Source organism: Psammomys obesus, unplaced genomic scaffold, assembly GCF_907164565.1.
Source record: "Psammomys obesus unplaced genomic scaffold, mPsaObe1.curated_primary_1811, whole genome shotgun sequence".
Classification (NCBI taxonomy): domain Eukaryota; kingdom Metazoa; phylum Chordata; class Mammalia; order Rodentia; family Muridae; genus Psammomys; species Psammomys obesus.
Genome location: NW_026590435.1, coordinates 962,270 through 985,961, shown reverse-complemented (window position 1 = coordinate 985,961; position 23,692 = coordinate 962,270). Strand labels below are relative to the sequence as shown.

General features: G+C 42.9%; 1 protein-coding gene across 1 annotated transcript in view; it reads left to right on the top strand.

Moving 5' to 3' along the window:
- Nucleotides 1-6,964: 6,964 nt before the first annotated feature.
- The window catches only part of LOC129676855 (zinc finger protein 8-like), a 32,779-nt gene continuing 16,051 nt past the window's right edge, over nucleotides 6,965-23,692 (top strand). Inside the window, exons 1-4 of the mRNA XM_055607385.1 lie at nucleotides 6,965-7,117; nucleotides 10,152-10,278; nucleotides 10,530-10,625; nucleotides 16,340-17,764. Coding sequence (XP_055463360.1) covers nucleotides 7,085-7,117; nucleotides 10,152-10,278; nucleotides 10,530-10,625; nucleotides 16,340-17,764 — 1,681 coding nt within the window. The 5' untranslated portion in view covers nucleotides 6,965-7,084. The remainder of the gene's footprint in view (nucleotides 7,118-10,151; nucleotides 10,279-10,529; nucleotides 10,626-16,339; nucleotides 17,765-23,692) is intronic.

Below are 23,692 nucleotides of genomic sequence, written 5' to 3'. Positions count from 1 at the left end.
ACACACACACACACACACACACACACACACACACACACACACACACAGTCAGGAAAAATGGGAGGAAAAAGCTATACAGCAGCCAGACATGGTGGCACTTGACTTTAATCCCAACACTCAGGGAGGCAGAGGCCAGCCTAGTCTACAAAGTGAATCCAAAACAGCCAAGGCTACACAGAGAAACCTTGTCTCAAAAATACCCTCTCCTCTCCCCAAAAAAAGCTATACAGAATTGTTGGTATAATGTTCTTTTGGAATGTATACACCTTAACCTTGTTCATTTAAATGCTGATTTCTCCCCATTCTCTGGTTTCAATCCGGACATTGCATTGTGATACTTATTCTAAGCATCACCTGTCTCAGCTTTGTGTAAACATGACAAAATACAACAACCAGCCACAGTGTTGAGCAAAGGAGAGGAAGGGTAGGAAGGAGAGGGGAGGAGCCAGAGGACAGGAAGGAGTGGGAGGCAGAGGAGGAGGAGAGGAGGAGCAGAGCTGGGAGAGAGAGTTTGGAGGAGAGGTCTTGGAACAACCTGGAGAATGAACCGGACCTAAAATTTCACAAAAAGCAAGTATAATGGGTAAATCTAAATGTTAGGAAACTATGAGGGCTTGGAGGTTTAGGATGGAGTAACTATTGCCCAGCATTGTGTTCTAGGTTAACTAAATAAATCATAGTCTCGGTGTGGTGATTTGGTTACACAGCTGTTTAGGATTAACAGCAGCTTTAATAAAAGATATATCAGTAGCAAATATTAATAACCTTTTACAACACAGAGTTTATGAATGACACCTGAGGTTATCCTCTAGTCTCCACATGTGCATTACCACAACTGTGATACAAAGAGTTAACAGTTATTGGGAAAATGAGCCAGTGTTGGATGGGGTAGGAAGGAAAGGACTGCTTTCTATACAACAATAAAGCATTTCGTTCCCTTATGGTATACTTATTATATAGGCAATGCTAACAAACTGTTTCAAATGTTTTTTTCTGGTTAGCACATCACCAGGCCAAATACTTGAGAAAATAAAGGAAGCAAGTCTTGGTCTCAGAGGCTTTCTTCTGTGGTTGTCTTTATTGCTCATGAACAAAATAGCATTGTGGGATCACATGGGTAAAGCAAAACAGCCCACTTCATGATTATCAGAGAAAGACAGAAGTGATCAGGGTCCCAATATCTACTCCAAGGGAATGTCTCTGGTGACTTCTCTTTCACTAGGTTACACATCCCAAAGATTCCATTTTCTGGCAACCAAGCAATTTGCAAATGGCTTTTGGGAGATATTTGTTACAATGCTAACAGATACTTAATGTGAGAAATAAGAGTTTATGTTTGACAGATGCTATGTCTCACAGCCAAACATTGGGCAGAAGCACAGGGAGCCTGATGGAAGAGTTGGGGGAATGATAGAAAGACCTGAGAGGATGCCACAAGAAAACCAACAGAGCCAACTTAACCTGGGCCTGGGGGGCTTTTGGAGACTGAAGCCACAACCAAGGATCATGCATGCACTGGACCTAGGCGCCCTACATATATGTACCCAGTGGGCTGCTTGGTCTTCATGTGGGTTTCCTAGTAAGGGGAGCAGGAGCCGTCTCTGACATGGACTCTGTTGCATCCTTTTCTGTCACTTCCCCCTGGTGGGGCTGCCTTACCAGGCCACTGTGGAAGTGGATGTGCTGGCGTAGGTTAGTAGGAGGAGGGCTACCCTTTTCTGAGGGGGAGGGGAGAGGTGGGCAGGCCTGGGAGGAGAGGAGGAAGTGGGGCTATGATTGGGATGTAAAGTGAATAACTAAATAAATATTTTTTTTAAAAGAGTATATATTTGAAATGTTCTGGAGAGTTTGAGAGTGGTATTTGTGTCTACTGCATACACAGAAAACATGTCCTAATTGATGAGCCCAGAGCTGTAGTCATGCTTTGCCTACCACATACTAAGGCCATACTAGGTGAGAAACTGCCTGTCTGTCAATCAGAACACAGAGATTCTATCTCTGGCAGTTCTGTGGTTTTCCTGTTTCCCTGGTCAAACTTTCCTTTCCAGTGGAAGCCTTCTATTATGAGCCCCACCCTTACAGAGATCCCTAAGCAGAAGCTAAAACATCTCACCACTGACACAGGATGGGAGAACAAGGAAGCTACCTATCATGCAAGAGAAGACTAGTCACAGGCAGGACTGAGCAAAATGATTCTACCCTGCCTCCAACAAGAAAGAAGAAAGAAAAAAGGAAAGAAGCAGAACTCATTTGGGTTCGAGAACTCTCTATTCTCTAACAAGATCATGTTTTAAATATATTTTGAAATCACATTTGTGTGTGTGTGTGTGTGTGTGTAAGAGAGAGGGACAGAGAGAGAGAGAAAGGGAGAGGAAGGAAGGACAAACCATGAGAGTCAACTTTCTCTTTCCACAATGTAGCTGTCTACAATTACATTATCCTGATAGCAGGTATGTCCTGTGAAACCAAAACAGGAGCCACACTGTCATATATTAATATTACTTCTCCACACCTTACAAGAATAAGTTTGTTTCCTAAGCTTAATGTATCCCGAAAACCATGTTTTTCAACCTATGCTGAACTTGTAACCACATGACGTATACCCACCTCCTTTGCCTTGCTAAACTCCTGGCTCCCCTTCCATATGATTTATTCTTGTACCTGAGGGGTACCACAGGTACCCTTGAGCCCTGTATCCCCCCACACACACTCTTTTTATCCAAATGCTAACAGGCCTTGTTGCAATTGTACCTGTACTAGAAGTTGGTCCTGTTTTAATTTTTCATCACGAAGGGACCAATGATCAATCCATACTAAGTCATTAGAGATCCATTGTAGTTATAAAGACTCTATGGATGGCCAATAATCCCAATTAGAGGGGTTATACTTTCTTGTATTATAATTATCAGATGATTCATTAGTAGCAGTGGGAAGTGCTGGTTGCATTTGTTGTAGTATAACTCTTCCCCACAAGTTATATAAAAGTCCTGAGACAATATAATGCTGCACAGTGCCAAAAGAATCTTTGTCAATCCAATTTAAGACACTGGTACTTTTTAAAGAATTTTACTGGCCTCCAATAGCTTGTAATGCTGGACAACTAGACATTGGCCACTGTGGGACCATTGCTCTTGACTAATAACTGAATGATCTTCCCCAGTATCTAGAGCACTCTAAAGCAGTGCCTCACAACCTCATGCTGTAACCCCAACCATAAAATAATTTCATTGCTACTTCACAACTGTGAGATCCCCAAAGAGGTTGCAATCCATGGGTTGAACACCACCATTCTAAAATTAAAGGAACGGTTTTCAGTGTATAAGCTCAACATAGAATGTCCATCTTCTGATAACACTCTTGTCCATGAAGCTAAGGAATTAAACCCCATTGCATTATATCCTGTTTCTACTGCTGAATGACTAGATATTGATTTTGAGCCTGAATCATTCTTGGTTTGTCTGGTTCAATTTCCCTCTTTATTCTAGAGTTGGTTGTTGTCCCCTTAGGAGCTTAAAGGCTTACTATCCTTGTCAAATTTGTATCAACAATCCTTAACCTAATGTTTTCCTTTTTTACATCACAAGCAGTGGTGAAGGGGGAAGGGTTACTAGATTTTTTTTTTCACTCATTTTTTTCAAAGTCCTTTAGTTCCAAATTCAAAATAAGGTCCTTTTTGAAAAGTTTTTTGAATAGCTTCTACAGTGACCTCTGCAACACGAGAGAAACCACCAATATCTTGAGTGGCTGTTACCCAATTTTAAAAAAATCATCATATTTTACTGGTGCTATAGAAGCTCTACACTTTGGTGGCTCCATCAAGCCCAAGCTCCCTAATCAGGATTATCACCATAGAAATTTTCACCAAATTGCACTATGCTGAAATATACCTAAAACAAACTATCTGGAGTCAGACTTCCAAAGTTTGAACCAACATTAGCTACTTAGTCCTGTTTATCAAAACTACCTTTTTGCCTCCTGTGGGTTGTTACACTGCTGGCTCTGATGGTTGCTAAGATCACTGGAGCCTCCAGGATCATACTTCCTCCAGCAAGGATGCACCCCAAAGAGCAACTGGGGACCCCAACTGGAGACCAAGCATTCAGATGTCTGAGACTATGGGTAAATTTTTTATTCAAACCACCACACTACTAATACTGAGGCAGGTGAGCATAGGAGATAGTTTAGTACCCTGAGCACCACCCCCATTTGGTTTTAGGTTATGTATACATAGTCCTCTTGTAATAACACACTTGGAAGCCTAGTTTCACATACACACACCCCATCCCCAAACAATGCATCTAGTAATCTCAGAATCCTACCCATACTTCCATCTCTGAACAATGGGATACATTTCCCTGTCCTTGGTAATGTTCAAATTAGACAGTTTCAGATCAAGAATATTCTCAACATGCCTGTGTATGAAGAATGGAAGAGATATTATGGACTGAACTAGTTTTGGATGCATGCGCAAGAAGGCAAAACAGTGTCTTTTAGTAATCTTTTAGGGAGAACTTCCTATTTACCACCTTATGCCTATGCATAATTAGACACAGATATGTTTAAAATCACGTGCATTATAGAAGGAACATGCACAGTAGAGAAGAATGAATATATGGCTTAACCTATCAATCAAAGTAGAAAACTACCAAAACTACATCTTTAGTAGCCAGCACCCTTTCTCTTGTGCCCCATAAAAGGAAGCCCTTAACAATAATCTGGACATTGAGAATCCTCATTCACATGACCCACTGTCAATCTTGAATAGTGTATCCTACACAATCTATAATATAACTTTGCACCAAACAACTTTATCTTACTTCTTTTGTTCCTGTAAACTCTTATGTTCAATTCTTTGGAAAAGAGGTCAAGAACCTGTGAAGAGTTTAAGTTAGCCTGGGTATAGTTAGCCTGAGTTAAGAGCCATCTTGACTGGGAGCTGAATTCAGGTACCAGGAAATATCAGAGAATGTGCACTTGGCAGAAAACAAAGTTAACTCTCCTAACAACAGCCTTCAGGAAATAATACAGAATAAATGCTTCATAGAAAATAGAGACAAACTCCCTGGCAATAATCAATGGGAATCAGTTGGAAATTGTGTGGGAAAATTCTCCCCAATGTTTCAGATATGGTTTAGAAAAATAGTCATTATTATATATGCCTTAGCCATTGTGATTGTGTGCCTCAGAAAAGGTCACCCTGCCCTGCTAAACTTTACCCAATTCTGTAACACCAAGGCTGTGCCCCCCTGCTTGCTGCCATGGAAACCCCCTGATCACAGACTTTCCCTTTAAAAATCCTGTTCACTCAGAGCTCCGGGCCCCACTTCTCTACTGCTGCGTCAGTGAGACTTGGGTCCTGAGTTCGATCGCTCACATAATAAAGCTCTCTTGCTATTGCATTGAGTTGTCTCCTGGTGGTCTCTGAGGGTCCTGTGAACCTGGCATTACACCTGGAAATACCCAGTCCAGACCCAGAGCACCAGTTATAACACTACTATCACTGTCAGTCCCACTTATGTGGAGACTAGTGGAGAAGATGCCAGCAGCGAACAAAGGAAAGTAGACAGAGAAGGGAGTATGAGAATGAAAGGACCTGCTCTTGCCAAGACTGTAGTTCTGTAATAGAGTACTAGCCTCTCCTGCATAAAGACCTATGTTCAGTATCCAGCACTGGAGGAGTGGTGGAAGGGCAGACCTACTGTTCCATCTGTCTCTTAGCGTGTAGTTTATTTTTTGACTTTTCCCACTACATCATCTTCTTCCTTTCTTTCTTTTTTTTTTTTTTTTTCTTTCCTTCTTTGTTTTTTTTTTTGTTTTTTTTTTTGTTGGTTGGGGGGGGGGGGGGGTTAGGTTTTTGGTTTTTTTGGTTGGTTTTTCAATACAGGGTTTCTCTGTGTAGCCCTGGCTGTCCAGGAACTCACCCTGTACACCAGGCTGGCCTTGGACTAAGAGATCGGTCTGCCTGTGCCTCCCAAGTGCTGGGATTAAAGGCATGCACCACCACAGCCGGCTAGTGCCCATTTTCTTTTCTTGCCTTGTCTTCCCCCCCCCCCCCCCGCTCTGTTTGCTTTTGTTTTGGTTGGTTGGTTGTGGTTTTGTTTGTTTGTTTTGAAATAGGGTTTCTCTGTGAAGCTCTAGTTGCCTGGAACTCACTATGTAGACCAGGCTACATAAACTCACAAGAGATCTGAGTATGTGCCACCACGCCTGGCCTGCTTTCCTTTCTACTTATGCCTAGTTCTTAGTCTGTTAAAAAAAAACAAAAAGTGAGTGCGGGGTGTGTGTGTTGTGTGTGGTTGGGACATGTTTTCTTTCTTTCATCCTCCATCTCTCCAACCCCCTCTTTCCCTACCCCTTCGGATTTATAGTCTTGAACATGCTGTGTAGTGGAGCTGACCCTGAATTCTTATTGCCTCCATCACTTAAATGATAGGATTACAAGTATATCTTTATTTAAATGGTTGATGTTCATCTTACCTGAAGAAACGAAATCTGGGAAGCATCGTTTTTCTCTTTTCGGTCATTAGTCCTTTAAAGTCTATTTATATTAAGAAAGTTCCATGTATTTTGTTTCGTGTTTCAGTGTAACCGGAGTACCCAGAATAAAAAGAGCTCTCTTGTACATTTAATTCCAGCAGCAGGTCAGAGTTAACTGCCCCGCGTTCCCCGAACTGCGCAGACGCAAATATGCCCTAAACTCAATGTGAGAGTGGGAAGACAATTTTCCAAGACCCAGGGACCCTAGTGATGCCCGCACCCGGAGATAACAGAATGTAAACTGGGCTCTGCAAGTACGAGGACCTGATATTTAATCAAAAGTTGTGGGTGGTTTCGACTGCCTTAGACCAGAGGCCAGAACTTCCCGATGATCAACGTTGGGCTGGCGCTCCCATTGGTTTAATGTAGAATCTCAGCGCGTGGCCTTCTGGGAGTTGTAGTCTCGGCGTCCCAGGCGCTGCCGCCATTGTTCAGCGGGAGGCTGGTCGGGTGGTCCTCTCGACAGGTCTGCGCTTTAGATTAGGGGTCGTCTTGGACGTTTGTGGCTGACCTGTTGGTTCCGGGTGGACCAGCGGCAACAGTGGTGATGGCCTCACGGCGGGAAACAACACAACTTCAGGTAACAATAACGACGGAGTGGACTATGGGCCCCACTTCCTCCTCAGACCCAGGACGCTTTTTCCACAGGAGAAACAAGCACAACGGTTAGCTCAGCCGGGTTCGAACCCAGGACCCACTGTGTCTCCAGTGCGCATGCTCCAGCCTCCTGTCTCCCTCCCATGGTGTGAGAGAGGAGGGCGGTGGTCATTTCCCAGAGAACAGGACCGGACAGACCCCCGCTCGGGGTTTCACCCCAGCTCCGGCCAACACCCTTCCACACATCCTGAGAGATGTTTCTCGATGATGACAGCTGACTGGCTCGCATTACAGAGCACCCACATTGCGGGTACGGTCCTCAGGACGTGTCCTAATGTGCAGAATCAACAGACTTTTAGGGGAACCTCTACACCACGAAACCCCTATTTTGTAAGTAAGGCATAACTTCGTGGGACATAGACACTAAGTTAGTAAAACAGGAGTAACTACCAAGAGTCACATCCTTTGGGGCCATAGGAGAACTGTGATAGGTAGGGACCGTCATTGTTTGCCAAGATTCTGGTCATTAAAGTTGTAGATAAACTGGCTGCTTATTCTTTTCTTTGTAGTCTGCCTAGCAAAAGCCAAAACCAATTCATACGTAAGTTCTGCAACTTCAGAATTATGTGCTCATGTATGTTGGTGGCAGGTGGGGTGGTGGTGATTGGTTTGTTTGGAGGAGATTTGTGTTATTTACATTTGGTGTACAAATTTTCAGATTCCTGTTATCTGAGTTTTTCATGAAAGGTGACCAGAGTGTAGAACTGAAAACTGAAGCCTATCATGAATGAGCCATGGTCAAGGTAGATTCTCCAGCCCTAGTCAAGTCTCAGGTGACAGTTTGTCACTAGTTTGTCACAGTTTGTCAGGGAATGTGCATTAAGATACTAAGACATGCGAAGAAGTGTATTTACTCTGTTGCTATGTGACAATTTGCACACACAAAATGCAGTGACCTGAAATACGTATTACTTCATAGTCTCTGATGGGTAGGAATCCAAGAGTGACTTAGCTCATGGGTTTGCCCTAGGCTCTTAAAGTTACAGTCATCATGACAGCCTAACAGTTATTACTTAAGAAGATTCATTCACAGGAGGCAGGAGGACTCAGTGTTTCTCCATGTAGGCCTCGCTATGGAAGCACTTAGGTCTCACTGTGAGTGTGTGGTTTACTAGAGTGGTGCTCCAGGAGATGGCGAGGTAGAACCTATATCATGACCTCAGCTCAGACTCTGAACTGCTATTTCTACAGTGTCCTACCAGTTATACAAGGCAACATGGCTAGATGCAGGTCACGGAGTCACTGAGGAGTCATCTTAGAGACAAGCCTCTACAAGAGCAAGGACCAAAAGTGGAGACCTTAGATGTCCAGTATGTTAGTTTCTTAGGGCTGCTGTAACAAGTCATGACAAACTTGATAGCAAAAGGCAATATACATTCTAGGCCAAGTGTGGTGGTGCATGCTTATAATCCTGCACCACATGAGAGAGTGAGGCAGGGAGATGATAAATTCAAGGCCAGGCTGGACCCTGTCTCAAACTTAAAAAAAAAAAAAAAAAAAAAAGACACATTCTAGAGATGAGAAGTCATCAGAAATTAAAACCACTGAGCAGAGCCATACTTCTACCAAGTTTCTAGGAGAGGGTATCTGCTTTTCCAGCTATAAAAACTGTAGCCCTGGCACTCCTTGCCTTGTGGCCTTTTGTCTAGCATCAAAATAATAATGTAGCATCTTGCTTAAGTGATCATATTGCCTTCTGACTTCTCAAATCTCATGCCTATCTCATAAATGTATGATTGCATTCAGGGCCCTCCAGGATAACACAGGACATATGCCTGTTTTGGCATCTTTATCATATCTGCAGAGTTCATGTTACTACTGTAATATTCATAAGTTTCAGGCATGAAGACCTAGATATCTTTGGGGGATTGATCATTCTTTATTGAAAAGTGACAAGGAGCCATTCAAGTGTTCAGAGCGATGATTCTCAACCTTCCTAATGCTGCAACCGTTTAATACAGTTCCTCATGTCATCTTTGGCTATAGAGTATATCTAAGGCAAACCTGGGAAATTTCAAGAGGAAAAAAAGATTTTAAAGTGTTTCAGGGGCCTGGGGAGATGACTCAGTGGTCAAAATGCACAAACGTGAGGACTACAGTTCACATCCCTAGAACCCACATAAATGCTGGGTGGGCATGGTAGCCCACCTATAATTCCCTCCTCAGAAAACAGACAGGGCATCCATCCCCAGAGCACACTGGCTATTGAGACCTGCCATATCAATGAGCTCTGGGTTTGATTGAAAAGCCCTGCTCAGTGAATAAGGTGGTAGAACAAGTGAAGATGATTCTCGACATCAACATTGGGCCTCCGCACATACACATATGCAGGTATACTCTCTCTCTCTCTCATGTGTGTCCGCACACATGTGCATCACACACACACAAAAAAAAAAAAAAAATGGAAGGGGGGAAGGTGTTGAGAAGGACTTCTGTAGGGTTGGAAAGAACCACTTGAACATTAGATAAGATACTGAGAACTGAGCTAAGATAGTGGGTAAAAAAAAAGGGGTGGTGGTGGAGATGAGACCTGGTGATCAGATAACAGATAATGCTGATGTGGCCTGGTCATCAGTAAAAGAATGTGTGGAGGACAAAGATGTGATCACCCAAGATTGTCCTCTGGCCTCCATACATTCATGCATACATATAAACATACTCAAAATAAAAACAAACAAAAAAAACGTAGTAGTCATTTCTTCAAACCTTCATATCTAGTCATGTCTGTCTAATCAGTCAGATCAGCTGTGGCTGACTTTGTGGATCCTGCCAAGTACTCTCATGTTGTCATGGTAACCCACACCTACCTATAGTGCCCCCGTAGGCTCCCAGTGATGGCTGAGTTACATCACTCAAGAGCGTACATTTTCCCAGAACCTGCCTGCCTTTTTTCTCCGTTCTTTCTCTACTACAGAGGTAGATGGTTGTACTAATCAAGAATGCCTGTGATGTTTCAGGAGCCAGTGACTTTTCGAGATGTGGCTGTGGACTTTACCCAAGAGGAGTGGGGACAGCTGGACCCTACCCAGAGGACTCTGTATCGTGATGTGATGCTGGAGACCTTTGGGCACCTTCTCTCTGTGGGTAAGGTCTGCTTCCTTGGCTGTAATGATAGAATCTTCCTGAGTTATGGTTGTGGGCTTCTGATATGGAGCTCCACTTAATCTTGAGTCCTCCCTTACTGTAGGACACACTTTTACTCTTTCTGTCACAGAGCTAAACCCTCATGTGCCTGTGAGTTGCCCACATGTCCTATAGTCAAGAGCCTAAGCTGCAGCCTGGACTTGTTTTTCCCAGAGCAGCTTCTGACTTCCTGTGTCTTTTCCTATCTCCAGGTCCTGATCTTCCCAAACCTGCAGTAATCTCCCAGCTGGAACAAGGTGCTGAGCTGTGGGTGGCAGACAGAGGAGATACCCAGGCCTGCTGTCTAGGTAAGAACCCCACCAGCTAGGTGTCCCAGTGGGGAGATTCCAGGAGACCATTGGAGATGCACTTATGAAAAAAAAAAAATGATATTTCAGGGTCCTCAAAACCATCCCTCTCTTAAGAGGTTCATGGGATTTGGTTGGCATCATCATTTTCACAGCTGTGGTTGATTATAACCAAAGATACAGAAAAAAACCTGTGAAGGGAAAAGACTTCAGGAGGCAAAGGCTAGAGCAATGGTTCTCAACCTTCCTAATGCTATGACCCTTTAATACAGTTTGTTTGGTGACTCCAACCATAAAATTATTTTCATTGCTACTTCATAACTGTAATTTTGCTACTGTTGTGAATTGTAATGTAAATGTCTGATATTTAGGATATCGGATATACAACCCTCAAAGGGGTCACAGCCCACAGCTTGAGAACCACTGGCCTAGAGGAACCAGACAGGAATTTCAAGATCTTCAGTCTGTAAAGTCAAACAGAATATGCTCAGTGCCCCAGCAGTGAGCTGGATAGTACATGAGGACTGTGGTCTCCAGGGAGGATGAAAGTCTCCCAGGGACACCATTTGCCTGGTGCATACCGTGATTCTGGTGCTTGAATAAGCCACGAGAGTACAGCAGTGAACTTTTACCAATTAGGATGGTGGGAACACACCTCACATCCAGGTTCCCTAATACTCCCAAAGGCCAGCCAGTGAGCAAACTTTTCTACGCCTGTCGCCTTGGCCAGTTGTCATGTATTCTGAAGGGTGCCCAGTGCCTTACTCTCCTCTGTTCACAAAGCTATTTGCTTCCTCTCCAACAATGAGAGGCCTGCTTCCATTGTGTTTCTGCTCCATCCTTGGTTCTAGGCCACTCCCTTTCTCATTAGCCTTCCCAGCATCCTCTTCTTGGCTTTCATCCTGGCCTTCCCATTCAGTTCTTGCTGAATTCTGTACTGAGTTCTTTGTTGGGTTTATAAGCATGTTCCTCATACCCTTCTGCTAGTCTATTATCAGAAAGGATTTTATTTAGGCATTTAAAACTTGGCCTGGGACTAAAGAGTTGGCTCTGTGGTTAAGAGCTCGTATTGTTCTTGTGAAGGACCCAGGTTCAATTTCCAGCACCCACATAGAGGCTCACTCAGGCACCAGGCATGCATTTGGTGCAGGCAAAGCACTATAGGAATAAAATAAATCTAAAAAGAGAAAACCTTGGCTTTATGTGGTGATGCATGCCTCTTATCCCAACATTCAGGAGGCAGAGACAGGTGGATCTCTATGAGTTCAAGGCCAGCCTAGTCTAAAGAATGAGATTCAGGCAAGCTAGAGGTATATATAATAAGAGCCTGTCTCAAAAAAAAAAACAAAACAAACAAAAAAAAAAAACAAAACAAAACAGAACAAACAAACAAAAACCTCAAAGCCATGTTAAGAGAAGTTCAGAAAAAGAGGGGCATATTATCTCTAAAAAAGCAGGACCCCTGACCTAGCTGGTGCTGGTGCTGGTTTAGTGTTTGAGAGATGTGCTAGGGATTGTGTTCTGTGTTGCTTAGGGTTACAGTGTGACTACAGTAGCTCCAGCCATCACATCTACGTTCCAGGCAAGAAGGAAGGGAAAAGATGGGAACGGTGCCAGGCATCTGTCCCCCTTGTCTCAATACTCTTCTGTCAGGACTGGATTACTTGCCCTTATCCTGACCCTGTTTACTAGGGATGACAGAAAGGAAAGGTCTGATACATAATTCAGTGGGTCTGGTGTACTGGTACCCTGACAGCTGAAATGAATATGGTATGGCTGTGATGACACAGAACCAGCAGTCTGCAGTCGACCCACCCAAATGCTTCAAGATGCTACCCAGGGCTGCAGAGAGACAAATTTACCTCTAAATTTACCTCTTTAAAGAGATGTGGCCCTCACTCGCAGTTTCGTGAGTCTGTAGCAGACCCATTTCTTCCTCTTTCATTGGTTGTCTCCAGTGCTGCTTGCAACATATTTGTCAGGAACAAATCTGCCTCATCTGGACACATCTTTTCATTGACAGCTTATACTGCAACTGAAACTAGGTTCTAAGATAACTAAACCTTGGCTGTCTCACACAGCTGGTGAGGCATCAAAATTGTTACAGAGACTTTTAAGAACTTAATAGCTGGACCATAAATGTTCTAGAAGCAAAAGGCCTCCTGAACATCCTATTAAAATGGAAATATACTTTGCATTAATACTCTGTATAGTTGCTCTACTGCTACTGTACCAAAGTGCTGTGGCAAAGTAACAGGAAAAAAAAAAAACAGATTTGGCTGGTTGTGATGGTGAATTCCTATAATCCAAAGCACCCTGCAGGAGAGCCTCAGCTGCACTGCAAAACCCTGTTTAAAAAACAAACAAGCAACAACAACAAAAAGAAAGAAACACCACGGATTTATTTATGTATTTTCTCACAATTTGTGGAAGTTAGTTGGAGTCCAAAGTGGTTCATCAGGGCTGACTTCTTCTGGCAGTTCCAGGAGAAGTTCGATTTCCTTGTCTCCAGTGCGGAGAGGCTACCCATACACCATGGCTCGTGGGACCTTCTTCAGATTATATCACTCAGCTGTTCCCATCGTCACATATTCTTCTCTGACTGGCTCACCTGCCAGAGCCTCTCAGTCATATTGAAAATCCCAAGATAATCACACACTTTTAAGATTCTTAATTTGGGCCTGGAGAAATGGCTCACCAGTTAAGAGCACTTTTTTTTTTTCTTTTCTTGAAAAATGAAAATAAAAGAATAAAAACCTAGATTTGGTTTCTAGCTATATGTCACGTGGTTAACAACTACTTGTAATTCTAGCTTCCCAGTATCTGATGCCTTTTTCTGTCCTTGGGCTCCTGATTCATCTGCTGTATAGTCACATACATGCACATAAATAAAAATAAAAAAATAAAGGTAAATCTTAATTTTAAAAACTTTTAATTATATTTACACTCTCCTCTTTGCCATGTAATATCACACATTTATAGGGTTCAAGGACTAGGATGTGGTGATCCTTGAGGAGCCATCATTCAATTTACCACACACTTTATTCAACAAGAAAGCATTTTTTCTTTTGTTTTAAAGGAAAAGAGTGCTCATCCAGGCAGACCTTCTCCCAGTGCAGCCATGTGCTTTGGTAGGCTAGGTAACCAGTGGGGGTGAACCCCTCTGCCTGCTGCATCTTGGTTTATTCCTTACTGTTTCCCTCCTATAGTTACTTGACCTTACCTGGTGTTCTGTAATCTCAATCCTGCTCTCATTTCCTCTCATTACACTTTCTTTCTGGAGACACTATGGCTTCCTAAACAGCAGGCTCAGTAGTTTAGGGTGAGGGGTGGTTTGACCTAGGAGACCCCATCTGAATTTATAGATACTTTCAACTGTTGCTGGCCTGACCTGGTTATACCAGCTCAGCCCTCCGATAGTGGCCTGAGGTCTCTGTCTTCTTCAGCCCCCTTCCAATTGGTCTGGATCAGGGTTTGCCCTGAGGCTGAACAGATTATCAGCTCAGAAGACCATTTAGCAGACATTCCTGAGGACTCACTCACATAATGCTTTTGATGCTATGAATGTAGCAGAGAATAAGACATCTGGACAGACATGAGCCCTCACTCAGGGATGAGAAATAAATAACATTATTAAATGATGGTTGAAAAAAAAATATGCCTGAGAAGAGGATTCTGCCTTCATGGCCTAATACTTCCCAGAGGCCCAATTCTAAACATCATCAAAACAGGAATTAGGACTAAAACATACAACTTTTAGGAGAACACAAACATTCAGGCCTTAGCTGTTACCACAAAAGTTGCCTATTAGCAATCACCACCCATCTTCCCTACATCTTGACAATAACTCATTTGGATTGTCTATGGATTTGCCTGTTTGGGACCTTTTGTTGGGTTTTGGTTTTGGTTTTGGTTTTAGTTTTGGTTTTGGTTTTGTTTTTTTGAGACAGGGTTTCTCAGCCTTTGCTATCCTGGACTCACTTTGTAAACCACGCTGGCCTCAAGCTCATAGCCTGCCTTTGCCTTCCACAGTGCTGGGATTACAGGCATGCACCACTGTGCTCTGCTCTGGGACTGTTATTAATCAGTAGATGCTTAGTCTGTGACATTTGTGTCAGGCTTCTTTTACTTAGCATAATTTTTTCAAAGTTCCTCTGTGTTGTGTGAATTCACTTCATTCTTTTTTATGACTAAATATTTCACTAAATAATTTCACTGTTTGTTGGTTTGTTTGTTGCACTTCTTTGGGAACAGTACCTAGGGCCTCATACATGCTAGACAAGGACTATACCACTGAGCTATACTCCTTACACTCTTGTTTCATTTTTCCATTCAGCAGTTGATGGGCATTTGGGTTGTTTTCACTTTGAGGCTATTAAGAATAGTGCTACTAGCCAGGCTCGGTGGCACACTCCTGTAGTTCCAGCACTCAGAAGACAGAGGCAGCTGGATCAGGTAGAGGCCAGCCTGATCTACAAAGCAAATCCAGGACAACCAAGGCTACACAGAGAAACCCTGTCTTGAAAAACAAAAATAAAAGAATAGTGCTACTGTGGACATAAATGAATATAAGTTGTTAATGTTGCTATTGCTTGTTTTCTGTTTTTTTTTTCCCCTTTGTATGTCTAGTGTACATGGTTCTGTTTTATATTAAGAACATCTTCATAAAATATGAGCATATTATCTTCAATATACTTTTGATGGAATGACTCCCATTTGATTAATCCCCTCTGTATGCTGTGCAGAGGCAGCAAAAGGCTTAGTACCCAACTACTCCCAGCTTCTCCAGCTCTTCTCCTGTGGCCAGACTCTTGATTTTCTCTTGAATTCTTCCAACATTCACTGAGACAGATTTTTTTTTTTTTAATATTTAGCACCTGTCAGTTCTAGGCAGTGACTGGACAGTCATATGATGAGTGATAATGAATGAATGAATGAACAAATGAACACATTCATGTGTGTCATGGGTGAGTCTTAAGCAGGGGAGAGGCCTCAAGATGCTAAGGGTGGGGCTGGAAAGATGGGTCAGCAGTTGAGCACATACTGCTCTTGCAGAGGACCTGGGTTCTTCTGTTCCCAACACCCACAGGTTGGCTCACAACCACCTATAACTCCAGTTTTAGGGATCCAGTGCCCTCTCTGACCTCAGTGGGCTCCTGCATGCATGTTAATGGTGGACAATGAAGCAAAGCATGGTACTCAATGAAGTCTAATTACTAATCCTTAGAAATAGCTATCAGGTGGGCCCAATGTAATCATAAGAGTAATTATGAGAAGCAAGAGGGTTATAGCAAGAAAAGGGTATATGACAACAGAAGCAGAAGTCACTAAGAGAGAGATTTGAACATGCTACACTACTGATCCCCATAGGTTCTTCTATGGAGCTTCCAAGAAAAACCAGCCCTGCTGACATCTGGACATTAGAACTTCACATTGTAAAATGGAAAGCATTGTTACTTTGGGGCACTAGGTTTGTGGTAAGTTTTAACAGCAATCCTGCAAGAAACTAGTAAATGTTTGTTTCATTTCCAATGCCTGGCCCAGGAGTAAACTATGATGGGGACAGGAATAGTTATCGTCAAGAGGAGAATCAGAACTTACCAAGGCAGGTTGTTAAGATCATAGATTAGTAACAAAGTTCCAGGGTATTGAAATCTGCCTCTCTCCTTGTTTTCCCTTAACAACTCAGTCAGAGCTCTTTGTTTTTCTTTCAGGCTATATTCTTGGACCTGAAGACCATACATTACTCAAGGAGCAGGGCCTCCCTAAAAAGGAACCATCTCCCATTACAGAAAGGGATGTGCTTGCAAGGACTATTACTTGTCATTCCATGACAGGAATAGATTGGGAAAGTGATGGCCTGAGGCAGGCACTCAAGAAGGACCAGAGTAACTTAGGGCTATTGAAAGGCCCCAAAGAGATGCCAGTTCATAGTCAAAGCAATGAAAGTCTTGGACTTGGGGAAACCTGTATTCCCAGCTTGAACAGAGATCTATTCCCAGATATTTCTGGAAGAGACTATGCCTATACTTATGGCTCACAAGTTAAAAATTCAGAACATAAACCAAGCTTAGTTAGTCAACAGACAGACTCCACAGCAACACAGCCCTTTGATGACAATGGCTGTCAAAAAGACTTTAATCAGATTATACCCATTAAAGAACTAGCAAAAAGTCAGGTGCAAGATAAGCCCTATAAATGTACTGATTGTGGGAAGTCATTTAACCATAATGCACATCTCACAGTACACAAGAGAATTCATACAGGAGAGAGACCTTATATGTGCAAAGAGTGTGGGAAAGCCTTCAGCCAAAACTCCTCCCTTGTTCAACATGAGCGAATCCACACTGGAGACAAGCCCTATAAGTGTGATGAATGTGGAAAATCTTTTTGCCACAGTACACACCTTACAGTCCATAGGAGAATTCATACTGGAGAGAAACCCTATGAGTGTCAGGACTGTGGGAGGGCCTTCAATCAGAATTCATCCCTAGGGCGACACAAGAGGACACACACTGGGGAGAAGCCATATAGCTGCAGTGTTTGTGGGAAATCTTTCTCCCGAACTACTTGTCTCTTCCTGCACCTTCGGACTCATACTGAGGAGAGGCCATATGAGTGTAATCACTGTGGAAAGGGCTTCAGGCACAGTTCCTCCCTGACCCAGCATCAGCGGAAGCATGCTGGTGAGAAACCGTATGAGTGCCAACAGAGGTTGATCTTTGAGCAGACAACAGCTTTAACAAAGCTCGAGTGGACAGAACCCCTCAGCTGTGACCCACCATTGAGTCAAGATGAAAGGATTCAGCAGAGCGATAGGCCCTTTAAATGTAGTCAGTGTGGAAAATGTTTCGTTCAAAGTTCTCACCTCATCCGACATCAGATAACCCACAACAGAGAGGAAGGAACACATGGACATAGCCGAAGACGAGAACAGCCTTGCAGATGGGGCCCAAAACTCCTTCAGAATGCATACTCAAATTCAAGTGAGCTTCCCATGGCCGAGGCAAAGGCAGAGCAAGCAAGCAGAGCCCTGGCCTTGTTTGACCTTCATGAAATTGTGCATGAGAAAACCCCTGTGCATGTTATTGGGGTAGAAGAACCTGCAATGGGCAATCCCATGCTTTTTGACATCAGAGAATCTACATAGAAAGATAACTCTTCAGATAACTTTTGAGTTACCAGGTACAAACATAAGTCCACGCAGTGTATAATGGTGGCAAGAGAAGATGGCATAATGTCAGTGGTGACCTCTGACTTCGTAAGGAAGTAGTGCCTCTCAAACAGTTAAGGTTGGTTGGTGCTTCTCAAATGTATCAAACTCAGTTCCCATTTAACAACAGACTTTTTCTTTGCTTTTCTAAGACAGGGTCTCATATGGCCCAGGCTGGCCTTGAGTTCACCATGTATCCAAGAATGACTTTGAATTTTCTGATCCTCTGCCTTCACCTCCCTAATTTGGGAACATGGCCATATGCCACTATACTCAGCAACAACAGACATTTTAAGATGTCTTCTCCACTACCCCAAAATGAGTTTACCAGTAATAAAACCTACACAGGCATAGTGTGGAAATCACATATGACTCCTTTTTGTAAAGGATAGTTAAAGTAATTTATAATAGAATAACACATACTGAGTCATTGTGGTAGCTTGCCATGTCCTGGCAACATTTTCGCCAGGAGATCATGGTCAATAGCCTGTAACTTACAGACTGGTGCAGGGTACACTGCTGTCTACATAGCACCATAAGAGACATTATTGTGCCAACATTATTTACAGAATAATGATGCATTCATAGGAAAGCCTTAAACAAATCAAAATACTATTGCATTTGTGGAAAACGCTGCCTAAATTCCAAATATATACAAAGTAATGTGTTTTTATGTGAATTCAAGTCAGAATCCCAGTTCACGTATAACATAAGTTACGTGATGCATGGCTCAGTTCTGCGCCTCACAGTCACTGCAGCATGCTTGGCTCCTGTCCTCCTTTCACTAAGTCATCTGACAGAGAAGCAGCCACAGAATTTTGCAGCATTCTCTAAAGGAATCACAGCTCATATGAAAACTACTATCTTGAAATATCTAGGGTTGCTGTAATAATTTGTCCTCAGAGGACATTTGGTAATGTCTAGACATTTTTGTCACTGTGACTGAAAAGATGCTACTGGTATCCAGGTGGATGCCAAGAATGTTCAACATACTTACTGCCCAGGGCAGCTCTCAACGAATTTTCAAGCCCCAAATATCAATAATACCAATGTGGAGAAGCTCTGATATAAACTCAACCCAGAGGGTTGAAGTGTAGCTCAGTAGTAGAACACTTGCCTAGCATGTAGAAGGCCCTAAGTTCAGTCCCCAGTACCAGAGACACAAATAATAGCCCTCCTTTTCTAAGCTATAAATTCATTAAACAAAGCTGTATGTATTTACAATCATGTGAGTTTGTTCTTAACAAATAGAGTCATTAGTTATGTATTAGTGTTTAGTAAATCTTTTACCATTTTGAAATATTTATATTTGGGGTGAAGAATATCTTTATCTTTCTGTATAATCTTTTAGTGTTTACAGTGGATGTTCTAAATGGTGAATGATATGTTTCATTGGGTCTTCCACACACCTCCACGTCTGTCCTTCCTTGGATTGTTTTCACATCCACTCCAGAAAGCCTTTTTGTTCATCTCTCTGAATATATTTCTAAAAGGCTAAGACGTTAAGTATATATAACCATAACCCTGGTCTACAGGGACAAAGCTATTTGCATAATCACACTGAGCCATCCTTTTGGGGGTTTGCCATGTTGATGTTTATATCTATCTGTATGTATGTATTTATTTGTTCACTTTATATCACAATTGTAGCCCCCTCCCTCATCTCCTCCTGGTCCCACCCTTCCTCCATCTTCCGCCCCTATCCCCCTTCCCTAGTCCACTGAAAGGGGAAGTCCTCCTCCCCTACTATCTGACCCTACCCTATCAAGTTTAATTAGGACAGCCTGGATCCTCTTCCTGTGTGGGCTGGCAAGGTCACCCTGGCAGACGGAAGTGATCAAAGAGCAGCAACTGAGTTCATGTCAGAGACAGCCCCTACTCCCATGGAGACTAAGCTGCCTGTGGGCTACATCTGAGCAGGGGGTCTTTGGTTTATTTCTTAAAGCTTTTTTCCCCCTTTAGTTTTAAGACAGGGTTTCTCTGTGTAGTCTTGGCTGTCCTGGACTCACTTTGTAGACCAGGCTGGTCTTGAACTCACAGAGATCTGACTGCCTCTGCCTCCCTCAATGCTGGAATTAAAGACGTACGGCCACACCCAGCTTTTTCCTTAAATCTTTTAGTTGTACTATTTCTTAGTCTTTTGTTTGTTACTTGAATAACTTAAATTTTGTTCCTGTTCAGTCCACCCTCCTTGCTTTGATATGGTCTTCCAGTTTGGTATTAAGCCACTAATATCCCTGAGGCTCTGCTAAGAGGGCACTCCATTAGGTCATGTGATGCCCATTGTTCTCAAAGCTTCTCCCCCCCCTCCTTACACATCGAATGAGGTCGATGCAAGAGGATTATTGGAAAGCTTTCCTCTCAGTTGTTAATGCTAGGAAAAGCTAGACTTTTTATAAAGCAAGTTATATATTTTTTTAAAGATATTTATTTATTGTATATACAGTGTTCTTACTGCATGTATACTTGCACACTAGAAGAGGGCACCAGGTCTCATCTTAGATTACCAGCCACCATATAGTTGCTGGGAATTGAACTCAGGACCTCTGGAAGAGCAACCAACCTCTGAGCCATCTCTCCAGCCCAAGTTATATATTTTTGAGATTTATGTGTGTGTGAGTGCTCTGTCTGAACATATTCCTTGCATGTCAAAAGAGAGCATCAGACCCATTATAAATGGGTTGCTGTGGTTGCTGGGAAATGAACTCAGAACCTCTGGAGGAGTAGCCAGTGCTCTTAACTGCTGAGCCATCTCTCCAGCCCCCCAAAGCAAGATATTCTAATGACCACTTTAATATTCACAGAAAACTGGAACCTTATCTAGTTGTTTTCCTCCACATGTTCTCTTTTTATAAAGGAGGGGGAGCCTTCAACCTTTGTCCATGCAGTTCCTGAAAAAAAGAACATCTATTGTTACCTCTGGTTTCTCAGAGAATGAGGGAACCCACTTAACCTAAAAGGAAACAAATTATAGAAAGTGCACAACTCAGCTATAATCAAATGCCTGTGTCCCTGAAATGTTTTAGTTGAACAGAACAATTGCCTGTCAGTATACTGCTTTGAACAGTCATCTTGGTAACATTTAACAGCAGTTCTTGCCACTGTGTGGGAATTGTCCAGCTTTAGAACCCACGGCCATCACAGCGTCTCACATTTGTATTCCTTCTTATCTAAGAACTCCAAAACTGATGGCATCTCCTTTGGAGTCTGGCTTCCAGGATACTTTGGATCAGCCTTTTTGTTAATCTCTAAGGGTTCTACAAGACACTGTTGATGTCCTGAGTTTTGGGTCTCTGCACTCTCATTTCCCTCTGGAGTTGGCTTCCTATTTCCCTTGTCAAGTCTGACTTCACAGTAGCTCAGCTGTTATAGCTTGGCCCATGTGTCTTGGCTGGTAGTGTTTCATGAACATGGCTAAGAAAAGGAAGATCAGCTGGCTGACTTTGGGCTAGACTATGAAATAGTAGCATACTCGAAATGAGCTGGTGGTGGTGGTACACACCTTTAACCCCAGCACTTGGGGGCCAGAAACAGGCATATCTCTGGGTTTGAGGCCAGCTGGTCCAGGAAGGCCAGGGCTACACAGAAAAACTCTGTCTCAAAAATCAAATAAACAAACAAATAAATGGTATGGGGAAATATCAGACATGGGACGAATATTACAATTACCAGAACAAAGGTAACAAAACTAGGTATGTTGCATTTAGAAAGTAATAAAGTTAGACTTTTGTATAACTTTACGGTAGTTGAGATAAGATTTCAGTACTCATTTATGTTGGAGGTGATGCTGCGTTTCTGCATTTTTCTCTTGGTTCTGAGCAGACTGCCAAAGCTCCAGCCATTGCATCTGTAATCACCACTGGAAGAAGTAGGAATATATGGCAGGTCAATACTCACATCTGTCTTGATATTTCAAATAAAGGCCTTCCCAGAAGCCTTTATCACATACCCAATTGTGATTTGTTGGCCAAGAATGAGTCACAGGGCCATCCATCATAGTGAGGAAGTTTGGAAAGGTACTGTTTAGCATTCCTACTGATGGATACAGATAAGAGAGCAACTGGGAAGTAGGTGATAAACTGGCAAATAGCCAGCTCTGTCCTCTTTCTCTTGCAGCCCCTCAAATCACCTGTGTTCCCCGTTTCCTCAGTGCTAACCTTCACCTGTCTCCTGCTACTTCACAGAACCTGTTGTGTCCACAACTGGATACTGCCATCCCTCAACAGGAGTCTGAGGGCTGAGGCTGCTGGCGTCCTTGGGGCATGCTGTCCCCTTGGTTCTGGGAGCCATAACCCTATTCAGAAGCCCCTCCAAGTGTTGGGGACCCTGGTGACAAGTTATGCCCACACCTTCCCCACATCTCCACTCCTGGCCTTACAGGAGGAGTTCACCCTATTTCTGAGTTTCTTCTGACTTCTGAGCTTTAGACCTCCATGTGGCTGTTGGTTCCTTCAATGTATCATAAGTTCACAGACCCAGCCTGAGGAAAACTGCCCTTCTCTATACAGACTGGGCTACCCCCTTGTCCCTTTTGTGGATGTCACTATCTACCTTCCAATCTTGAAGCCAAGAAATTTGCCTTTGTCCCTCCCCTTTAACCTTATCTAATTGCTTTCCTCCACGTGTTCTCTTTTAAAAAGATAGGCAGAGCCCTCAACCTGTGTCCATACACAGGTGCTCCGACCACACACACATCCCAGGTACCCCTGACACTGCAGAACAGGTGACAGGAATGACATTGTACCAAATGGCTTGTTCAGGAAGTGAGCCAGACTCTCAGAACCAGAAAACTGCCTTTATCCATCATCCTTACTGCTCCATCAAAGTGTAGGGTTCAGTCTAGGTAAGGCAGATGAAAATGGGGTGAGGGCCAGGGAAGCACACCTTTAATCCCAGTACTTTAGAGGCAGAGGCAGGTTAATCTCCAAGTTCAAGGCAAGAGTGAGTTCCAGAATAGCAGGGCTCCACAGAGAAACCCTGTCTCGAAAATGGGGTAGGGTACACCTGACAATGATACCATGATTCTAAGCAGCTCTGGAAACCAGTTGTACCCAACTTATTGGCTCAAAAAACAGTCCTGTTTTAACACTTCTCACAGTGGATGCTGGATGGCTGAGATGATAACAGCTCTGCTTGGTGAAATGGGAACAGCCAACACATCTGCAGTTTCGTTTTTTAGTTCACATCTAGAAGTGATAGTTTCTTTGTACATATTTTGAAAAAGATTCCTTGGTAAATTAGGGGAGCTTCATGGTTTTCTCTCTTTATAAAACTAGCACAAATCCATTGTAGCAAAACTCAGAAGATGCACAAAATGTTTTAAAACATTTTTTTTAAAAGGGATTTCAAAATTTCCATGCTTCAGTCATCCAAAAATGATCCCTGCTATTAAGATTTTGTTACTTTTCCTTATAATTTTTTGTCTTTTTTGGTTGGTTGTTTTTGTTTTTTTCCTCTCCTTTGAGACAGGGTTTCTCTGTCACCCTGGCTGTCTTGGAACTTACTCTCTAGGCCAGGCTGACCTCAAAGTCAGATATCCACCTGCCTCTACTTCCCGAGTGCTGGAATTAGTCATGCACCACCAGCACACAGTGCAATTTTTGTCTTAAATGTGTATGCACACACATACATACAGTGTACTTTGAATCTTCAACATAGACATGTGTGTACAAGTTATCTTTCATTTAAAGGTTTAGAAAGCCTTCTCATTCTCACGCTTTTTCCTATATTTTGAACATTTTTCCTAATGAACTTCTTGTAGATTTTATCTCCAGAGGACTGTCACATTGTACCCTCTATTCAGTACTTTACCAACCTTTTCTTAAAGGGCCCTGGGTGTTTCCTATCCACTTCC